This window comes from Atractosteus spatula, chromosome 3, assembly GCF_055471065.1.
Source record: "Atractosteus spatula isolate fAtrSpa1 chromosome 3, fAtrSpa1.hap1, whole genome shotgun sequence".
Taxonomy (NCBI): domain Eukaryota; kingdom Metazoa; phylum Chordata; class Actinopteri; order Semionotiformes; family Lepisosteidae; genus Atractosteus; species Atractosteus spatula.
In genome coordinates, this window is record NC_142708.1 from 33,895,986 (window position 1) to 33,917,796 (window position 21,811).

Consider the following 21,811-nt stretch of genomic DNA (forward strand, 5'->3'; position numbering starts at 1 on the left):
GTCCAGCTTCTAGGAGTGAACACAGTGCTGACGCACTATAGCATAAAGACAGGTCTGGCACTGATAGGAGTCCGGAAAAAGGACACAATATCGGCTTCGGCTACTGGCATCCATTAAGAAAAAGGGACTGTAGCACACAAGGAGTTGAAGGGGAAACTCCCTGCAACCTAAGAGAACAGATTAAGAAGAATGTTTGCAAAGTGGGATTCTCCACTGTGAAAGAGGGATGGAAAGGATTGTGAGTTCTACATTAAGGCTAAGGACAAGGGTCAACAAACCATCCTACTCAAAATGGCTCCTGTGAACAATCAAACATTCACAGTTTAAGGGCCAAACAGAATGGAGACACTCCAGTGAGTAAACAGTACCTTCAGACAATGAACTATCAGAACTGTAGGCAAAGGAAGGATGTCTTCACACCTCTAACGGCCTAAAGAAACTTGTGTAGAGGCTTGTATATGATTGTATGAAGTGAGAGGCCGCTCATGTAATTAACATTGTACTATATATATACGAGTTGTAATAAAATTTATTTTTGTCAAGAAAATCGGCTCAATTTATTTAACTGGACCACTTCAGCTTCTCCCTGTTTTTCAGGTGCTGCCGCTTTAAAGAGACCTAAAAAAACTGCAGACACACCACTAACCAGACTAAGACACTGATAAATAGACTATCAATTTAATAATAAGGAAGAAAGCCCACCTGCACCTAAAAATTAGGACTGAGGATATTTATTATTAGTTCAAGTACTTTATTAATATATAACGCATGCATTATATATTGGGGATTTGTTTTACCTGATATACAGCTAAGCCATATCGCCCTGAGTTATTTACAAGACTCTAATACATAATTAATACTTGCTTTGATATTGTGTCCTGTGGGCTCATGGGTCTGCTTCGCAAAACAATATGCAAATGGTTAAAACGTATGCAGACACCTTGTCTACCATAAAACAATTCACTACTTTCTTAAAACCTTTGTTAGGGACGTGAATAAACCACGCTCGTTTAAATAAGAGTCAAGAGATTAGTACCTTAATGCAGTAATCACACACCGTTTATTCACCTCTTCCCCTCGCGATAGACCAAAATCACTTTCTCGTGAAAACGATAACTTTTAATTACTCTATGCTCTGCGACACGCCTCCTTTTAATTGTGGCATTTAAGTGTACCCGGAGGTGGGATTGAGAGAGCAGCATGAAACATTTGTACTTGTTACATTTTCAGTACAGGAGGATGACTCACAACCCCTGTCTTCTTTCCTTTTTTTCCCTTCAATTGCAGAGCTGCAGCGATTCCTGTGACAGTCTTGGTGAGCACACAAAGCACAGCCAAATTTGTCTCCGTTTCCTTTTTTTGAGGAGAATCCTTGGTTACTAGTATTCTTCTATTGGTTGCATTGTGGAACAGGAAGCATGACCATTTAAGTGCTCTTGTGCAGACAGAATAACTCGCATCCTGCGACTTGATGTTCCCTAACTGGTTTTCCCGGCTTGTGCCATTAATAAACATGAGAATTTCGCATTCGTCACACCTAGTGCTTAATTTCTTAATTTATGAGTTGATTACTAAACCCATCAACGCTAATAACAACCTCGTAACTTTTTTTCCACCGCCACCCCCCCCCTTCCATGAATTAACAGAATAAACGCATAATTAAAAAAAATAGATTTTTCGCGTTTACTATGCTGAGTTTGCTAACTCAATTTCATGTGCATTTACAGAAAACGGTTGACAATCTCGCCATGTTAACACAGCATTTAAGGAAGAGCCAATCTAGCTGGAATTCTTTTGTAATATTTCAAAGGGTTTGCTTTAATAAACCTGTACCTATTTATAAATAAATCAGCGAAATCGTCGAATGACGAACTGACAGAATGTTATTGAATTATCTTAAAACCCGAATCAATATGATTTCCAGAACACTGTGCTCAATTTCTCTGTACTGTCCACAGAGTATAAGTCTAATACTGTTACTACAAAGCAAAACGAGAACACCTGGTGTTTTATCGTCATGCAAGGACACAGATCGTGCCTTGAAGAGGCAGTTGAAGGTTCACGATGTAATTTAATATGCAGCTAGTTTTGAACCCCTATGTATCTTTATAATAAGCTTTTCAATAAAGAAATCTGATTTGGGTACAACATGGAACTCCGGTGTCGACTGAAAAGAGTCTGAACTGTGATCATCTTATCTGCCTTAAACAACTCATTTTTTTCGGTTCCAGTCGGTAAAAAGACTGCCGAGTCCATGCATTTCCGGATCTGAAGGTTACGTGTTGGGACCTGAGAAAATTTCAGCGTGTCGGATCTGACAGCACAATACATTATTTTCTCTCTCCTAAAAAACTGGCACAGGCAACAGTGGGCATGAATATTCAGTGTTCCGGCAACTCCACGCATACGTAATTGTTCGTGACAACCCCGCTGTAGGTAATTGTGAATGAGTTGGAGTTGCTGATGTCGTCACCATTTTTTCTGGAAGGTTCCCTTTGACTCTGGCTCTGACTCAACCGCCGAAGGAATGCCGAAGACAAGCACCAAATATGAAACAGGGTAGCTCGGATTGGAAGAAAAGCGGCGAGGAGGGACGATCCCTGGCAGGTTATGGACCAATCAGCGGAGAGCAGTAATGGGTGATTTTGTTAATCTACCCAGTGGAACGAGTCGACAGGGGTGAGGGAAGAGAAGGGGCGCTGTTAATTGAATGGCTTAATTCCACACCAATAGAAAGTGAGAACGGGCCACACAGTCCAATCAGAAAAAGGCGAATATCGAGACGGTTTTCCCGAAATGGAGTGTGGGAGGTGCTTCACTCGTGACAGATCGCAGGGTGACCAATGGCGTGGCAGTAGTAAGGATTGACAAGGTATTCCGGTATTCCCGGTGGTGAGAGGAAGGTGGGCGAATCTCGGGGAAGCTAGGTCGCGAAGCGTAGGCGGGGTTTGTGGAATAGGTTGACAGGCGAAACGGAGTCTGACAGTCAGCAAAGCGATACTCGGACACGGTAAGGTCCCACGGTTTTATATAAATAAGGGTGCTCGCTTAGATTTGCTATAACTTGCATCATGGTTTTGATTTGGACTCAGTTTGGTTTGAAACACAGAAACTTAAAGTGTAAGGTGCGTGTTATACACAGAAATGACAGCTGGATAATGGGGGTAAGATTTAAACTATTATTCATGTATTTTTTAAGTTTCATATTTTTAAAAAATATTCATTTTTGTATGAAGTGCATTGATCTGTATGTGTTTTGTGCATTGTCTCGGAGAAATAGAAACGGGTTTTGTAGATGTCGTCCACCTTTTGTCTTAGTTTGCTCACCATGTGTTTCTAACAAGTTATTCGCCAAGTTAGAGCAGCTATCATTGACTGCATTGCTGAATCGCCTTCATGTCAAGTGTAAAATAGCTTTTAACGTTTTACTGCAGAAACGTTTAGTTTCTAAACATAATGTTGAATTCTACAAAATGGGCATTTTTCACCAATTGAGTATGAACAGAAATCTGTATTTCAGTTCTTCTGCATAGTCTGATACCATAGTCAAACTGTGGATTTATTCAGCTTATTGATTTTTTTTCGAGGCATAGCTACTATAGCCAGGTAAGGGATGTATATAACTCAAGTTCCATATCTAACAGAATTAATCAAACTTAGACATCTTTAAAATAATATCGGTCTGTATCTCAGAACTGTTTATCCGGTACTTATCCAGTACTGTACAGTCCTATATTTGTATATGGGAAGGTGTTTGAATACCTTTTGATTTTTAATCGATGAAATATCAGTGCTAAACGGGAAATCTTCATGGTTGTAGGAACTGTATTTGTGTAACAGTACTTTAATTGCCTTTGTAAGTGATTTGATTTTTTTAGTCCTTCCTCCCAGAAATGCTGGAGGTTGATAAACCACAAACGGGGTACTCACGCCAGTCTAACTTTAACTTCATATTTCTTTAAAAAAAAAAATATCTGCCTTCTGACCTAATTAGTGAAAAGGATGCTGTGGTATCAGTAGCGCATAGGTACAGTACAGTAATGTATAATGTTGAACCGGTATTGTGTCTCCTTGACAGCAAAGAGCCTTTGGTAGGCTTAGATTTTTTTTTTCTGAAAGGACGGTCGTAATTATTTTTTCCGCCCACGCTTTTATGAGTAAAATTAAGATTAAAAAAAAATAAAAAGCCTTACGAGTATAGCTCTGTATCTGCCATTGATTAAGACAGTACTGAAATCCTTTGTACACGGGCGGAACCTGGACTATGCACTGAAAATATCTCCGTTATTTTTTTTTAATCACCCATCTGCATTTTAATTTTCATTGAGCTTGCATGTATTTCATGTCTGTGTTTATTAATCTTCTGCACTTCATCTCGAGGTTTATTCAGTAGACGAGTCAACATAGATCCGGGTGTCTTTGTCTTCTTTCCCTTCCCTCGTCTACTCTAGTTTACCTACAGCAGATTTTTTTAAAATATATAGGCTCCTTTTTGATGTATACCTTAAATTCTCGTTTGATGTCACTACCTCCTGTGGAATAGAATAAGTATGCTTTTATCTAATTGTTCATAATTGGTACATAGACTCACTTTTTAGAATTGTCTGTGGATTTACAATTTACAGATAAAATCTGTAGAAAATGCATTACCCATCTAATGTCTACAAGCAGACAGTGCAGGATAAAGAAGGACTGCTGTCTCTTGGACAGCCTTACAATCAGACATGATGCACACTACATACGATTGACCTTAGAATGTACCAGCCTTTTTCTACACCAGAGAACAGGCAACATATTTCTTTTTAGAATTCCTCTCATGCACACATCTGAGATCAGGCTTTTGAGCTGCATTCCAGCATCTTTCTAAATTCTTCACATAGCATCTTCATTATTTACAGCAAGGCTCTCTTCTCTTTTTATGAGTTAGGATTTAGAGCATGAGAGAGAGTGATGTCTTAACCCACTCAGTATCATTGCCACAAGATGTTTTAAATAAACGGCTGTTGCTTTTTGGATATAATGCACAACCTCAGTCAGGCAGCTGGTCCTCATCAGTTAATAATTTTTATCAGTGCTTCTATAAGACAAACTGAGGGTGTTGGTTTTTAGAGCCTGTGAAGAGAAGTATAGCTGCTCTCCCCGAGAAGTGATGTCTAAACATTAGATGGGGAGGACTGACACTTAAAAGAAATATTGATGTAAAACATTTGGTTTTTAAAAGCTTTTTATTAGATCAATATAAAACAATGCATTCTATCTTGATTTTTAAATGCATTGAAAAATCCAAAATATTCAATCTGAATACATTTGATTTAATTTTTAGGGGGAAGGGAAAGACCCCTGTCTTGTCTACATGAAAGCAAATATTTGGCACCACTTACTTTAGCATGCAGCTTTCATATTGTAATGATTTTGCTTGTTTTTGTTGAGGGTGGTAAAGGTGTCCAAACTTACATTCTTATGGGATTATTAAAGAAAAATGAATAATAATGAATTCATCTGTCACTCACTTTCAAGACCTATGATGAACAGTTACACTCAAAGAAAGCCATAAATATAAGATTGGACTACCTTGCACCCTGTTGTACTAATTGCTGCTTAGATCATAAGTCACTTGTGTCTAGCTGACTTGCATTTGCCTGGTTTCCCAGCAAGCAAGGGTCATCCCAGAAGCACAGTGTCTATCCATCACCGCCATGGGGAAGGATTACTATAAGATACTGGGCATCCAGTCAGGCTCTAATGAGGATGAGATTAAAAAAGCCTACCGGAAAATGGCACTCAAGTTCCACCCTGACAAAAACAAGGAGCCTGACGCCGAAGATAAATTCAAGGAGATTGCTGAGGCCTACGAAGTGCTGAGTGATCCTAAGAAGAGGACCATTTATGATCAGTATGGCGAAGAAGGTGAGTGACAATCGTAGTTCAGATTAAATGGACATTAAGGTCTGTGTGTGTCTTTTCCATAAGAAAGCTGGTGAAGTTTTTTTTAGATGAGGGAGCCTTTGACCGTGTAGTTTGTTTTTGAGTCAGATAAAATCAACATCCCATAAGAAACTGCTGAAGAAATAGTCTGTGTTTTTGGCATTCACAATGTAATGCATTGTATTGACAGGGGGTAGTGACTCAGGAGATAGCACTGAGATGACAAACTTCACACCCACCTTTCTCACAATAAGATGTGATGTGTTGGTTCAAGCATTCACTCACAGGAAGAAATTGGTGTCCTTTTAAAGTACCTTATGAGAATATGGAAGTCAGTCAGTACCTCATCATGAACAGGCAGTTGTTAGCATTGTAATACTGTGGTGTATTAAAGCCACTGTTAGTGAAGCACATTTCCAGTCCCCATGTTTTTAAAAATCATCACTGTTCCTGTAGTACTATAAAACAAGACATCTTTTTATCTGTTATTAGTAACATTTAAATAATGCTGTTAAACTTCCTTTAACATAGTACTGAAGGCCTATATATATTTTATATTTCTACATTCCTGCACTAGAGGTGTTTTTTGGTTAGTTAGGCTAATTTTCTCCATAAACAAGCCCTAAAGAATAGCACAAATGTTCTGCAAATGATTGACTTATCTCATTTATGTCCTTTACACATGACATTATGTCTCACTCCAAATGTGTTCTGTGATTTCATTTTCACACTGGACATATGCAACAGGAAATATTCAGTAATATCAATTTTCTAAGCCTTTTCTCAAATACTGGTAACAGGGAAGTGTCAAAGTACATTTAAAAAAATCTCAATTTCCTAGAAGCTTAAAATACCTGTATATCACAGTCAATATACAGCATCAGACATTGACTGTTTAGACAGACAGACCAAAATAAGAGTGAGGTATCACAGACTCACAGCAAGTCTGACTCCAGCAGATGGAGCTGTTTATGATTCAGTGTTCCAACACTCACACTGTGTGCTGGCTTGTGTGCCAATTTGATGTATCTATATTTAGAAAGAATCCATGTACTTACAATGCAGCCTCCAGTACCGTTTTGTGTCACGCGGTGGAGAAACGGCACATGCTGTACAAATTCACATTTTGATGATGTCTTTTCATTCCTTACTCTCTCCTCTACCGCCTGCGAACATGAAGGTCAAGGTTACCTATAGGTTTCACAGTGATGTGGAAAAACTGGAAGGAGACTCCATAACCTGTATCTTTAGTGTAGCTTTTGTGTAGGTCCTGTGAGATGGTCTTGAGTTGCCAATACCTGCTTTGTCAGTCTTGGAGCATAGGGGAGGGCATGCAGCACTAGAAAATGTGAATCCTAATTTATCATATGACATTGAACTGAAATTCCCAGGTTTTTTTCTCAGCAAAAGCCAAATATGAAACTTACTGTATGATATTATTTTACAATAGGACATGCTTCCCCGGGTCCTACTTCCAGTCAGATATAGATTCCTGTCCCATTTTACAGTTTTAAAATTTTATAGCCAACTTATTTCTTTTCGTTTACTTAGCCCTCTGGTCTGGTGAATTATTTTAAGAATGGGACCAGACATTGGCATAACTTTCTCTTTAAATAGGGACTACTGCTATCTTGTTTTTTTTAAAGCTGCTTACAACAGTGCATTGGGATGAAATGGGAAACTGTCGTGTCCTAATTCTTGATTATTTCTGGTGGTATGGAGCTCATATGACAACCTTTTCCAAATTCATGGCTAGACATGCAGACAGCGCATGAAATTATTTAAGCAACACTTGAATATCTTAAAAAATATCACACACCTAGTAGCCTTCTTTTGAGACTCATTCAAATTAATGAGAATATATAGATTTTTGGCCCTGTTTTATTTTTAAATGTAAGCCACTACCATTGCCTAGAAAGCACAATTTTCTTGATTTTCCCTCAAAGCAGCTCTCTAATGGCCCGTCCATGTTTCAGGCAGCTCTTGTAAATCCAGAAAAAAAATGTTGTCTCAGGTCCTGTGGAAAAGGACAAAGTCTGACCGTGCTTTAATAGTAAAATAATACTTCAGTGAAGCAAAGTGTCATAAAGGAAGACTTCTACTTTATGTCCAGGTCTTAATTGATTGACGGGCACTCTCCCATAAGGTATCCCTTAGTCCCAGGCCACAGACAGTACTAAATTCTGCCGGGCTGTGATAAATTTAGTATCACACTGTCTGTGTGGGAGTTCACTTCAGAGCAGAGCAGTTTAACAGTTGTCTCTAGTAAAAAACAAGGAAAAAAGAGTAACACCTTCCAAGTTAAGACTTGATGCATACAAAAGATTAGGGATTAGCGTAGGAATAGGGCCAAATAAAACTGTCATTGTCCATGCTTTTAAATGATGTGTCAACCTCAGAAATAATGTTAGATTCAGTGGTACAGTAGGTACGGTAAAAGTATTTTCTTTTACCATATGATTGGCAAAGGAATCATTATCTTTAGGTGCTACAGCCCATTTCATTCTTCACATCATTTAATTGACATCGTCATCAGTGGCAAGAAGAAAAGATTTGTGTGTATGCTGTCATGGCTGATGCATTAGGTGAAGACCAAGTATTGATATGTCAGTTACAGCATCTAAACGAATCCTTACATCATTCCATATTAATAAAAAAAACAAAACTAGGAAATATGGTACAGTTTCTGAAGGGAGCAAGATGGCTTTGTTTCAGCACTGCCTTTATAGAGTAATAGCAAATGTCACAGTGCCAGAAAGCAGCTACCGCACGTCCGAGGACCTGGATTCTCCTTTGATCCCAGCTGCTGCAAGCAGATCTGCAGCACACACTGCTTGAACAATAGGGTGGAGTGATGACTGCTTACTGAGATCTTCCTTCGTGGGTGTAGATTTCATCCTTCTGCATTGCACAGCAAGGAACTGTTTCCAATCACTATAATGCCTCCTTCTGCCATTATTTTATCTTGGAGAGGTTAGGGTTAGATATCAGGTTATTCTTATCACATTCAATGCAGCAGGAAAAGCCAAGCTAAATGTCAAGAAGAATTTAGTGATATGTACTGATAAGGTAGCAACTTTGATTTTTTAGAGCGCAGAATGCTTAATAATAGATTCCTTCTGGACTAATAACTTCTCTAAACTGAGTGATTTTTTTTAATTTACAGAGAAGTTTTTCTAGTTCCAGAGACGTTTAAAATAAACTGCAAGATTTAATTCATGCATATTTATCCATATCAAGTTTCAAGGCTCTTGAGCAGATATACTGCAATCCCATTCACCAAACCCATCAATCCTCAATCCTATCCTAATATAAGAACAGGCTGTTTCTTCTTAAATTGGACATGCTTGAAAAGTGCTCTGTCTTGTAACTGTTGTTATGATCTTATTAATACCCGTGCTTGTTCATAGGCATTGCAACTAAAATTAGAGCTGGCACTCACCACATATATGTGAAAAGTAGATCTACTCTCTTAGTGAAAGCTAAGGAATATGGAAAATAACAGTCCATTTATTTAAGGCATTCCACAGGCTATAGATTTGACACAGGGACTTAAGGTTTGATATTAATCCCCTTCTGCTGTATGTAGATTAGTCACATTTCATTGGGATCAGAATTTGTGCTATAAACAAGATGCATTACTTGGTCAATATAGTATGACTTTCCCCAGCAAGGCAGTGTGGTGTAGCATATTCTTTAGGATGTCATAAGGTATTAGCTCTGGAAAGGAGTTGCTTGAAAATACTCATCTCATCTCAGGAGCCATCCATGTGATGACACCTTTGAGCAGAATAAATGATCTTCTCTGACTACAAAACAACAATCTTGACAGTGAATTGTAAGGAGAGATCTTGAATTATCAAACTAGTGTCTTTCCAGAGTGTTTTTTTCATACTCTCAAAGGTAAATCTGTTTTTGCTAAACAGAGAAATGTTTGGAGGATGCAGGGGATGTGCGGTTAGCATCTTTGGGGGTTGCTGATGTAGGTTTTTTAATCCACATATAAAAAATAACAGAAAAGGCTACAGGTTTAATTCACATATACACTTGTTTTGCTTCCTGTAGGTCTGAAGGCGGGAGGAGGGGGGTCATCAGGGGGTCAGGGAAACGCCTATCACTACACGTTCCATGGAGACCCTCATGCTACCTTTGCCTCCTTCTTTGGGGGCTCCAACCCTTTCGACATCTTCTTCGGGGCTGGGCGCCCGAGGGGGACCACCAACGGCTTCGACCACGGGGATCAGGATCTGGACATCGACATGGATGGAGACGACGACCCCTTCAGTGCCTTTAGCCGCTTCGGCTTCAACGGCATCAATGGATTCCACCACGCCGGGGGCAGGAGGCATCACTCAGAGTCCCTGCATAGCCGCCGCAAGGTGCAGGACCCGCCCGTGGTGCACGAGCTGCGCGTCTCGCTGGAAGAGATCTTCCACGGCTGCACCAAGCGCATGAAGATCACCCGGCGCCGCCTCAATCCTGACGGCAGGACTATTCGCACTGAGGACAAGATCCTCAACATCGTCATCAAGAGGGGCTGGAAGGAAGGCACCAAGATCACCTTCCCGAAGGAGGGGGACGAGACGCCCGATAACATCCCTGCCGATATCGCCTTCGTGCTCAAGGACAAGGCCCACCCGCACTTCAAGAGGGATGGCTCCAACATTGTCTACACTGCCAAGATCAGTCTTAAAGAGGTATGTGTGCACTGGGACATGGTGGGGGGAGGGCTGGAGACCTGCAAAGAGAAAAATTGCATGGGACCTTTGGGAAAGAGTCGCAGCCCTAGAGCGTGGAGGGGTATAGCTGCCGATTACAGGACCTGCAGTCATTTTTGAAGATGGTATTTTCTTCCAGTGGTATTACTGTCACTGCAGGTGAAAGGATTGTTTTTTAAATTTCTAAATGTCTAAACCTTACTATAGTTTAAATTGGCTTTGAATTATTAAAGATGCACTGTAGAGTACTTATGAACAGTGAGGGAATCATTGGTGGTACTGAGAGTAGCATGTAGAGACATACTGCATGATGTTATTGCTCTAGAATTCACACAGGTGGCCTCTTGCATTAATACTTACATCACATTCACTTTTATGGAGATATGGGACACCCGAAGTTCTGTCTCCCATAGAACATTCTCTTTACTCTCACCCCTAACTTATCAAATACTACAGCAAAGTTTCTGGTTTGTCTTTTCGGAAATAGCTGCATATTAGTTGAAGTATTTAAACTGAAGCAATTTTGTGGTGAGGCAAAAGATATTGCCAACCATTGTGGGGTGCATTATAAAATCTGAAGCTCAATGTACAGTACAAATTATAGACTACTATTAGATTTATTAACAGCAGGTTCACAGGACTATAATTAGGACTGAGACTATGGTACGGGGTGAAAATGAATTACTAGTGTTCAATAAATACAAAGGAAGTTCTTAAAATAAAAGCATTAGTATAATAAAGGAGAGAAGCATCATCTGGTATAGATATGGGCTGTCTGAGAACCTCCTGCCACCACATATTGTTGCTTCTCTTGAGTAGAAATAAGTCAGTATATCCAGGTTTCCACTGCAAAATCATTACTTATTGAGATAGTTGTTAAGATGGCAATGATTGTAATCTCTAGTTACTTTGTTTGTTGGTTTTTCTAAATCATGGAGCAAGTGAAGCCCATTCCTTCCTATGATGTACCACTGATGTGCCTTGGAGGGCCTTTTTTCCAGCTGATGTTAATTGGCAAGGTTCAGACAAATCCATCATAAGGGGGCCTTAGAAATGAGCTCCATCACACAAAGGGGAAAGATCCTTCCCACCAACTGAACGTCTGCGACCTCTTTTGTTAGATTACGACAGATGAATTTATCACGGGAGTGAAAAACATACTGTCTACAATTCATTCCGTCCCCTGTGGAGTACCCTCCAATACTTAATCAAGAGCACTCACAAAATACACCTTGCTGGGCGTTTGTTTGATAAAGGAACAGAACGCAAGCAAAATGGAGCGAAATCAAAATGACTGGCACTTCATCAGTATCAGTTAGGAGATGAAACGATTTTGTTCCCTAACGAGATTCAAATGTAAATTTCCATTACGCTTCACTAACACAAGCTGTAATGATGCGCCTGATTTAGTTTACTCCAAGGCAGAGAGTTGCAGATCCATTATTGCAATGTTGAGATGGCTACAAGAGAACAAGCCACTCTTTTTTGTGCCGTGAATTAGGGTGACCTGCTGCCGGGTCAAGAGATTTGCAGCCTGCTTCTGGAGGCTGTTTGTAGGTGACTGTATCACACCTGCATTGAGTCATTAATCCTGGCAGCCTACCCGCACGTAGAAGGAACCTTTACTGATTTAACACATCTGACATTGGGACTATGGACTATCACCCACTTTAGATAGGTCAGGGTCAGACAGGAGGCAGCTGAATCTTTTCTGCCACTTCACAATAGGTGGCCTCTAACTATACCTTCTGCCACAACAGGATACTGTAATCCATTCCCCATATTAGAGTGACTTGTATAATGACTTTGGTAGATCAAGCACTGCCACCTTGTGCTGCATAGTGATTGGAACCAGCAGTTTAAAAAGTGATGCCAGTGTTGTTTGACCATACCACACCACAGACAGAAATTCATTCATTCTAATAGAAATCCATCACAGACCATCATGGCTTCGGTTTAATCTACTTTTGTAAATTTGTTTTGTCTTATTTTTTTATTTACGGTAGTTTTTAAGACATTGGTTTAGGAATAAGCAGGGGGTTATATTCAAATTCTGCAGAGTAAAAGGTCTTTAAAATAAGGAGCACTTTGGCTGCTGGTTAAACTTCCTTTGGAAGCTCTGAAAGGAGCTGGCAGGAATAGACACTGTCTTAGCAGCAAGCCTCATGGCTGGTGTACAAGTTCAGAGGATGGCAGATTGACTTGGCTGTGACCTGACACTCAGGATTATGTAACAGACTGACCACCTGTCCACAGACTAGAGGTCTTCCACATGGGGGAACAGAGCTGGCAGCTCTGAAAATACACATTCTGTTTATACCTGACTGGACAGGAGCCTCCTGACTTACCCGGCCAGTGACAGTGCTTCCCTGAGTGCAGGTTGAGCTCATTGATCAAGGGTTCAAACCTGGGTCATGTCAGTAGCTGACTGTGACTGGGATTCCCCAAGCAGTGGCACACGATTGGCTAACCACCATTGAGGATAGAATGTGATTAATGGACTGGAGCTCTCTCAGTTGACACAACAAGCACAGCCTCCCAGATGTTTGCAGGCATCTGGTGCTGTCATTGAGTGATCTCCTCCGATTGGGTCCTAACCTCCATTGCAGGACTGTGGTGTATTAAAAGGCGAGTGGCTTGAAGGTGGGCAGGGTGGAGGAGTCTGCCTGCATTTCCTCGTTCTCCCCTGTGTGTGGCCACAGGCAGGTAGCTGAGAACTGTGGTGTGACTGTTTGTGTGTAACTATAATTTGGCTGTTCCAAATTGGATGGCTGTAACCAAAGTAATATATGATTCTACATGTAGAAAAGAGCAGACAAAAAGCAACTGGAAAACATTTTTATTAACTAAGCCATTGTATCAGCCTGGATCTCAATGTATATTTTCCAAGTCATTTAATAACTTTCAGTGGACATGACAGTGAACTTGATATTTCTTTTGCAAAGCTACTGCAGAGACATAATTAACTACATATACTGTAGAAGTGGCAATAGAACTGAATTCCTTCAGACAGCTGTTGGGAATCTATTGGTAGGAAACGATCATTAACTGCTGCATTCCCTCTGGGGCATTTCAGTGTACTAGTCTGCCCTTCTAAGTTGCCAGCTGTGGATAAGTGGGATTTATTCTCTCCTGGAGTGTGTGAGCACCCAGGAATCTCATGCCTCTGTGTCATGTGCTCAGTTCCAGAGATCACTTTCTGAAAAGGCTTTGCCAGCATAATGGCCCAAGAGAGGGCAATCTGTCATTTTGGCATGGCAACAGCAAGGAAAGGGAAATTCTTGTCACTACATTATTTGTAGCTTACATTTTTAATTTAATTTGTCTGTACATTTCAGTGCTATTAAATATGTCATAATTGAATTTTTTATGCATTACAAACATTAACATGTCCAGCCAGTGTGTCTCAATACCGGTACATACTGTAGTACAGGTATGCCTCATTAGTTCTTTAAGGGACTCAATACAATATTGGTCAAAATGAAATACTGTCTTGCTTTGATAGCACTTAAGTGAAATAGTTAGTACTTTATTTCTAGGTTTTTACTGAATGAGTCTAGTCAAATGACTACACCATGGTGCTTGTGCAGATTTTGGTACTTTGGTAAATGTATCGTCTAATGCATTTATACATGTACTGTCTTAGGGTACAGTTTCTCTAGACTTTCCATAGAAGCAACTGTGCATGGTGCTTGTCTGCTGAAGAGGTAGACACCTTTGAATGCATCTTTAGTTCAGTTAGGACAGTACAGTACAGTGTTTGTTGTTCTTGATTGTGACACAAAACACTGTGAAAGCTGTTTTTCTTGTTGCTTTACAGTCTGTATTGGTAAAGAACTGTCAATCCTTGAATACAGCATACTGTTGTGGTTTATTTGGATACCACTTACCAACTTTGGGGTTTTGCATTTCCATGAATGCAGCAGGGATCAGTTTCTAGGAAAAGACCAGCATAGGAACCATGAAATTACTTTCTGGCACATTTGGCCTATAGGAGAGCCAAGAGTCCTTGCATGCAGTCAGTAGAAACATGCTACTTGGCACTCATCTTCCTAGTAGTGATACACAGTGCTGATTAATCTGCATTTAGTTCATAGTGTCAAATTAAAGACTCACATTGGGGCCAAACGTGGTACAGTACACTGTCAGTCTGTATCTATGGTATAACTTCTTCCTTTACAATCAGTACAAATGCTGCAGCCGCAGTTGTACTGGTGTTTTGCTGCAGTTGCTAGGGCCCAGGAGCTATAGGTCTACATTGATGTTTTTGATTTAGAAAGGTAGTGTTGTCTGTACTGTTTTAGCTTAAAAATAAGAAAATCGTTTCAATGGCCCTTGAATGGCAAGTGTGAAGTCTGAGAAGTGCAAACAAACCTTTTGACTAAATCCTAATATGATGTACCGTAGTATATGGCATCATTAAATTAAGTGCTTCTCAAAGTATTGCTGTGCCTTGTCTGCCAGTTGTTTTAAAAAAGTTTTGTATATGTTTAGCACCTTGGCAACAAGACTGACCTCTTCTTTATTTAGCCAGCAGACGGCAAGATTTACTCTCCAGAGAGCTGAACTGACAAACACTCACACTTGAGATGCCCTGACATTCTTCACCTCAATCCAAGTCTAAAATGCCATAATTCTCAATGAGAAATATGTTATGATGCGAATACATCATTAGTAATATTCTGTTGCAACTACTACCAACAAAAAATCAAGTACAGTTATATTTGCTGAAAGAATCTAGCATGCATAATGGTGAAATGTCTATGGTAATCAAATTTGTATATAGCCCATTTAAAGCTCTTTATCAATAGGGAGGCTTTATGATTTAGGCACCTTATAAAATGATAACATGCAAGTCTCCAAGTTTACATGACACATGACACTTTGCTCAGTAGTAAACCACATAGTAATTTAGGAACAATTGTTTGTTCCAAGAGTTTAAAAATAACGATAGTATTCGCAAAACAGAAAAGAAAGGATGTAGGATTATGTTTAAATATACCGTCAATTTGAATGTAAAACATGAAGATATTAACAGCAAACAACTCTTTTCCCTAGAAAAGATGTTAGTGCATGTGTCTGTAAGAAAAATAATACTGTATTATTTAGATAATTAGCTGCTAAGGTTACAATGCAGCAAAAGCCAGCAAAGGGCTTAGCTTTACCTTTATTCCAAAAACAGTTAACGCTGTGATCTTGAACCTACCAGTGCAATGCAAAATTCTTCTTACATTCAGTCTTCTTTGGATTTCATCCAGGAGCAATCACTTTTTTCTCAAAACGCTCTGGTTGCTAACCAGTGGAATGGGCCCTGCTTTTAATTAAATGCTCACTCTCCTTTACTAAACCTGTGTTAATGGTTCAGAGTTATAATAAGTTCATTATGAGGTCCAATAGTTTTGTTGTTTCATCCTGTTTCCTGAAGAAAACATGGCTAGTGTTTCCATCTCCACTGTACTTCACATGTACAGTAATATTAAGCTCTTGACATCAAGAACAAGTGATTGATATTTCATGAAGGAAGAGGCTTACAGTTGGTACACTGAGTGCAGAGAAAGAAGTTTTATTTCTCAAGTGCAGTTCTTCCATGGGACATTTTTTATTACAGTGGTCTCGATAGCAGTGAATCTTTAACTTCCATGAGTATTTAGTCTAGCAGTGGTGATTCAAAGGCTCTTTGGTAATCTTTCTCCCAGATTATCAGTAATTATTTTATGAGGCAGCTGGAGAATTTATTTTTTCTTTGGAAAAATTCAAGTCTTAGAATGCTTTAACTATTCAAAATCCCACACTTTACACTTGAGTCATTTTCTTTTTGCAGTTCTTTAGGAAGGAACTGACCTCAGTGCTGATAAGGTTTCATACCCCTCAATGCAGCTGTTACTAGCCGTGTGTGAAGATAATTTTACTGTACTTTAAACAGACACTGAGCTGAAGGAAAAAACTAACACAGACATTTGTGAAGAATTAGTGGAACATCAGCCTGTCTGAGAGACAATTTAGACTGGCCAAAAGTCAGCCCTTTTCAGATATTCAGAAACATTTTATCAGCTTAGCTCTTTGTGTAGAACTGAGGTGTAGACAAGAAAAATAATGATAAAAGATGGTTCCCACGTTAATCTTTCTGCTTTATTCATCACCTCCTTCTTCATAATCCTGTACAGTATATTTTTAATTTTATTTTTTTTCCATGTCTGTGGGAGTTTTCAATCCATTCAAGAATTTAAAACGTTAAAAAAATGGAAAAAACGGAAGTCTGTTGTGCTGAATCTGTTCTGCCTTCCTCACCGTTTCTGGTACATTGTGTTCTGTTCTTTCTCCCACTCCAGCTTGCTCTCTCTCCCTCCCACTTAATTTTCATCCCACGTTTTCTCCCTGCCTGCCCCTGCTCACTCTGAAGCCAGCTGACAAACTCCTGAAACAATTTATGGCCTCAGCTGATTCTTCAGTTAGCTCATCAGCACTGTGAAATGAGACTGCAGTCTAAAATTAGGCATCCTCAACACTCCCACACACGCACACACAAACACACACACACATACAGTTTTTGTATTGTTCCTGCCTTTTCTGGGTAATAATTTACTTATGTAACAAAGCAATTTTAGCTATTCTGCTTCAGTTACAAAACACAGCTCATAACTGAAATAAAGCTTTAAAGACCCTTATAACTATGACCTCTTTAACCTCATGGCTGTCTCCCAACTATCCAAGACTAATTACAGGTTATTCTGGAGTAGTATTTTATTAATAAAACGGCAAATACTTGAAAATATTGTGATTACAGTTTTTATATTGGCATAGAGAAAACTACTGGAACAGTTTTTGGTGAATAGCTGAGAGTACGTCATAAATTTAAATTAAAGTGCCTTCGGTAGAGTGAAAAAAATCCAAAATGCAGGAGATATTTTTTCTTGTTGTTTGGTATACTGTTTCTGTCTAGGCAAATAGAAACAGACTGCAATAAATGTGTCACATGAATTTCCATAAAAAATTGTTACGTGGATAGTCCTTGAAGAGCAAACAGCATTGGTATAATTCCTGAAGTCAAACCAGTGGAAACCTACTTAGGTTTTCATCTTCTCTGACATACCTTTTATAGAACAGTTCCAACACTGAAATCTGAATGAGTCAATGTGACGGTATTTATACAATGCTGGAAAAAAAGATCTATTGCATTCATTTATATTCTGTTTTTCTGCAGGCTCTGTGTGGTTGCACAGTCAACATTCCTACCATCGACAATCGAGTGATTCCTCTGCCTTGCAGTGACATCATCAAGCCAGGCACAGTGAAGAGACTGAGAGGAGAGGGCCTGCCCTTTCCCAAGTCCCCAACACAGCGTGGGGACTTAATAGTGGAGTTCCAGGTGCGCTTCCCTGACAGAATACCGCCACAGTCCAGAGAAATACTCAAACAGCATCTGCCCCTGTCCTAGGACCCAGGACGGAAAGGGAAGGGGAATCATTGGGCTTTCTTTTCTTTTTATCATTTTTTTATTACTCACAGACACTTATTTCAGAAGAAAGAAAAAAATGTGCCACAAAGAACTGCAAGAGTTAATTTTGTTATCTTTTTATGTAAAGATGTATTCATTTTTGTAAATTATAATATTTTGTGTTTTTTTTAATACAAGTGGGGGAAAAAAACTGTTTGTGAGGTTGATCAGCACCATGCAACCTCAGAAAGGTTCAGCAGTGGAATTTTTCTTCTACCTGCAATGCTTGTACTAATGGGATATGTTTTTCTAGTTGTTCTCTCTTTTGTAAGGACAAGTTGAGGACTTTTTGGGGGGATGGAAAAGAATATAGTTCTTTATTGTAAAGAACTTACATTTCTTTGAATTTTACAAAGGGAACTTGGATTTTATACTTTACAGAGAGAAGACCAGGGGACTAAGTTAACTTCCTTCGTGGCCTTTGTTTTCCCAGCTAAGCTAATTCAGCTGTTTTATGATGTGAATGAGCTCTGAATGTCAAATAAAATAAAATCCTTCTTTAAACCTTTGGGAACCGGGTCATTTAACAATAGAAAGGTACTATTCTTGTGACAATGATAAAGATTTATAATTTCAGCTGTTTTCAGGCATGACATGTGAAATTAAATCTTGTATGAAATCTTTGGTTATGGGGTCATTTTACAGTAAAAGGCTACTGTTCCTGAGATGTCAAAACCATATTGGCAGAATACAATCCTGTCACACACTAGTTAATACAGACACAAAGGCTGTGTCTTAAAGGTGCTTTTTGCCTGTGACCTTGGTATGTTAAAGAATGACTTAAAGTTGTTCTCAACTGCCTTAAACTTTTTTCAGGATTTTACACTAGGTGCCCAAATCACAGAGGGATTCTGAGTGCCTTACTTAGGCTCAAACCAGCAGCCTTCCATACAGCAGTTAGGCTTTGTGTATGTAATACACACAAGATTTTAAAATACTAAAATACAGGACACAGAAGTAACAAGTAATGATTAGTTAACATTTGAAATGTAGTTAAAAGGTGATATTTCAATCCACAAGTGCAAAATAGTGGCTTTTTACTGTACACTGGCCCTGAATGTGGACTGTGTACATGATGAATTGAGTAGGGGTGAGAATATCTATAATAATGTGCATTATGACACAGGGAATACATCAGATAAAACTAACTCCTTTTTTGTTACAAATGTTTATAAAATACTTAAGGTGAAGTGAGATTGCTCACTCTAATCATAAAAAGTTATTCATTCATATTCATATACTTTTCCACATAATTAAGACAAAGGTACCCGGCCATGTTGTTGAAGAGGGTACTCTGGCTTCTTTGGAGAAATAGCTGGAGGAGATCTTCTGATCATTTAACTGCTAACAAGCAATGAGCTGGATGGGCTACATGGCTTTTATAAAAACATATTTTTATGTTTTTATATTAGTCCAGACATACTATGCTGTCAGTATAATTTCTGCTCTCTTGAAACTAGGATTTCATATTTTACTATATACAATTTTGGAGCTTTTGTTTGGGAAAATGGTTTGTAATAAGATATTACACAACATTTGTAATACTTTGTTTAAATGAATGCTGTCTCCTGTATTTTTCCCATAATATTGTACTAATGTGCTCAAAAAGATGCCATTTGTGTACAGTAATACTTGATCAAGAAGTAATTATTCTTGTTCTTATTCAAGAATAGTAATTATATATAAAACTAGATTTTTTTAAAAAAAGTTACTTTAACATTATGAAATTTAAAATACATTTACGCTACACGTGCACAATTCCTGGACAAAATCATTTGTCTGTGCATGTACCCTAAAACGATTTATTGCTTAACAATATCAGTAGTATTTTAATGTCAGCATTTTCCCCCAAAATCCATGCCATTCAATTTTTGAATGACAAAGTATCATACATTTAACTAGTTAGTATCATAATACTTACTATAGCATTATGTTGCTTAACTCAACTTTGCATAGTGGACACAGAAATACCATCATTTTCTGTGTTATACAGGATACATTTACAATACTATCAGCATTTAACATAAAAAAGAATAATCAAAGTCTTTTTTCTGTCATTTGTTTAATCTCACTGCTCAATCCTATGTAATTATACCACCAAGTTAATATATTCTTTTAATTGTCCTTGAGAACTAGAGCTGACAGGATAAATCAATTCGATATGTAATGGTGGAACTTTGCCTATATACTGTATCCCAGTCAGTATGCTCAGCTCCAGCCACTGTGATCCAGTCCCATTGTGAGTTGCAGCTAGAACTCTTCAATCTCAAGGAAGTTAACAGGTTTCCTGTAAAAAGGTCCCCAACTTAGTCTGCTGATAGAATAAAGAGGGGACAGATGCCTCTAGCTGAACATAACCTTTAGAAACATTTTGAATGCTGTTTGTAGTGATCTTAGCAGCAGTTTTTATCTTTTTTGTAAACAACTAGGAGAACAAAATAACTTTACCAAATATTTTGACTTTAAATTTTGTTTTCTAATATTGTGGACATATTTGCATTGACGAACAATCCGAATCATAAATGAAATCTGTTAGTCCAGCATTGTATGTTTTTTATACAGCTGACTTTCTTCTGAGAAATGTAAACATGAATTTACCAATAAAAAGCACAGAAAGTTGATTTTTGGTTTTAAATGCAAAATCAAATGTTTACAAAAAAACAACCTGGAATACTATTTTGCATATATTTAAGCTTTAAAGTTTTAGATTACACTTAAAGTGTAACAGTCTACACTAACTACACAAACATGTATTGGCCATTGACTGGCGGCAAACTGTTTTATTTTTGGTGTTCTGCATTGTTTTCAGCATTATTAATTAGGATAATTGCACTTTAAAATCTTACTCTTTCTTCACCTTTATAAAGACTGCTCATGTCTGTCAAATGTAGCCAATGAATTCATTGGATTTCATATGACTTTGTTAAAAGAAATACATTGTTGATGAAAATTTATAGATAAAGAATTAAAAATACATTAAAAAAAAACTCAAAAGTGTTTTCAGTGTTATTCTGACTGAATTCAGTGTGTGAATGCCAACTTGTCACTCTCTTCCTAACAGAAGCAAACGTATCGAGCCATACCTGATATATTCTAAAACAGTCCGGCAATACCTGATACATTCTGATACAATCAGGTAAAACCTGATACAGTCCCAGAGAATCAGCCATTACCAGATAAACTGATGCAGTCAGGCAATATTTCATCTGATGCGATCAGAAAATACCTGTACCTCATTTGCAATACAAGAAAATGCTGCTGTAAGGCACTCAAGGCACATGAACCATCATGCATCTGGTGAGGCACTCTCTGCTTGTGTTTTTTAAAGCAGAGGCAATTATTATATCGGGGTGTGGGAAGAAAGGGGAAATGGCCTAATAGTTTGTGACAGAAACAATTCTTAAACTATGACTGCTGCAAGCTGTGTTGTTGCAAAATGGCAAATAAGTAAAAGAATGGAAATGTTTCTCTTCAAAGAAAGTAATGCTAAGTGCTCCAACTGCTGAAAGTCCAGTGAACTCATACTCTGGCTCAGTGTAGGGTACTTCTGTCATACTTTTTCCACTTTACTGCAGAGTGAAACAATCTCAAGATATATGGATAAAGTATTTACAAGTCAGATTTAAATGACGTCCAAGTTGCTCCGCCTGTAAAGGCCCTTATTTAGTGGGTA

General features: G+C 38.6%; 1 protein-coding gene across 3 annotated transcripts; it reads left to right on the forward strand.

Moving 5' to 3' along the window:
• Nucleotides 1-2,960: 2,960 nt before the first annotated feature.
• Nucleotides 2,961-20,758, forward strand: dnajb5 (DnaJ heat shock protein family (Hsp40) member B5). Of its 3 annotated transcripts, none has more exons than XM_088912186.1 (4): nt 2,961-3,010; nt 5,652-5,907; nt 9,991-10,622; nt 17,845-20,758. In XM_088912186.1, exons 2-4 carry the CDS (start codon nt 5,697-5,699, stop codon nt 18,076-18,078), a joined length of 1,077 nt encoding a protein of 358 aa, XP_088768312.1. In that variant the 5' UTR covers nt 2,961-3,010; nt 5,652-5,696; the 3' UTR covers nt 18,079-20,758. The 3 variants fall into 3 exon arrangements, with proteins under 3 accessions (XP_088768312.1, XP_088768310.1, XP_088768311.1); XM_088912184.1 differs by lacking the exon at nt 2,961-3,010 and adding an exon at nt 3,026-3,164; XM_088912185.1 differs by lacking the exon at nt 2,961-3,010 and adding an exon at nt 3,026-3,125.
• Nucleotides 20,759-21,811: the final 1,053 nt, after the last annotated feature.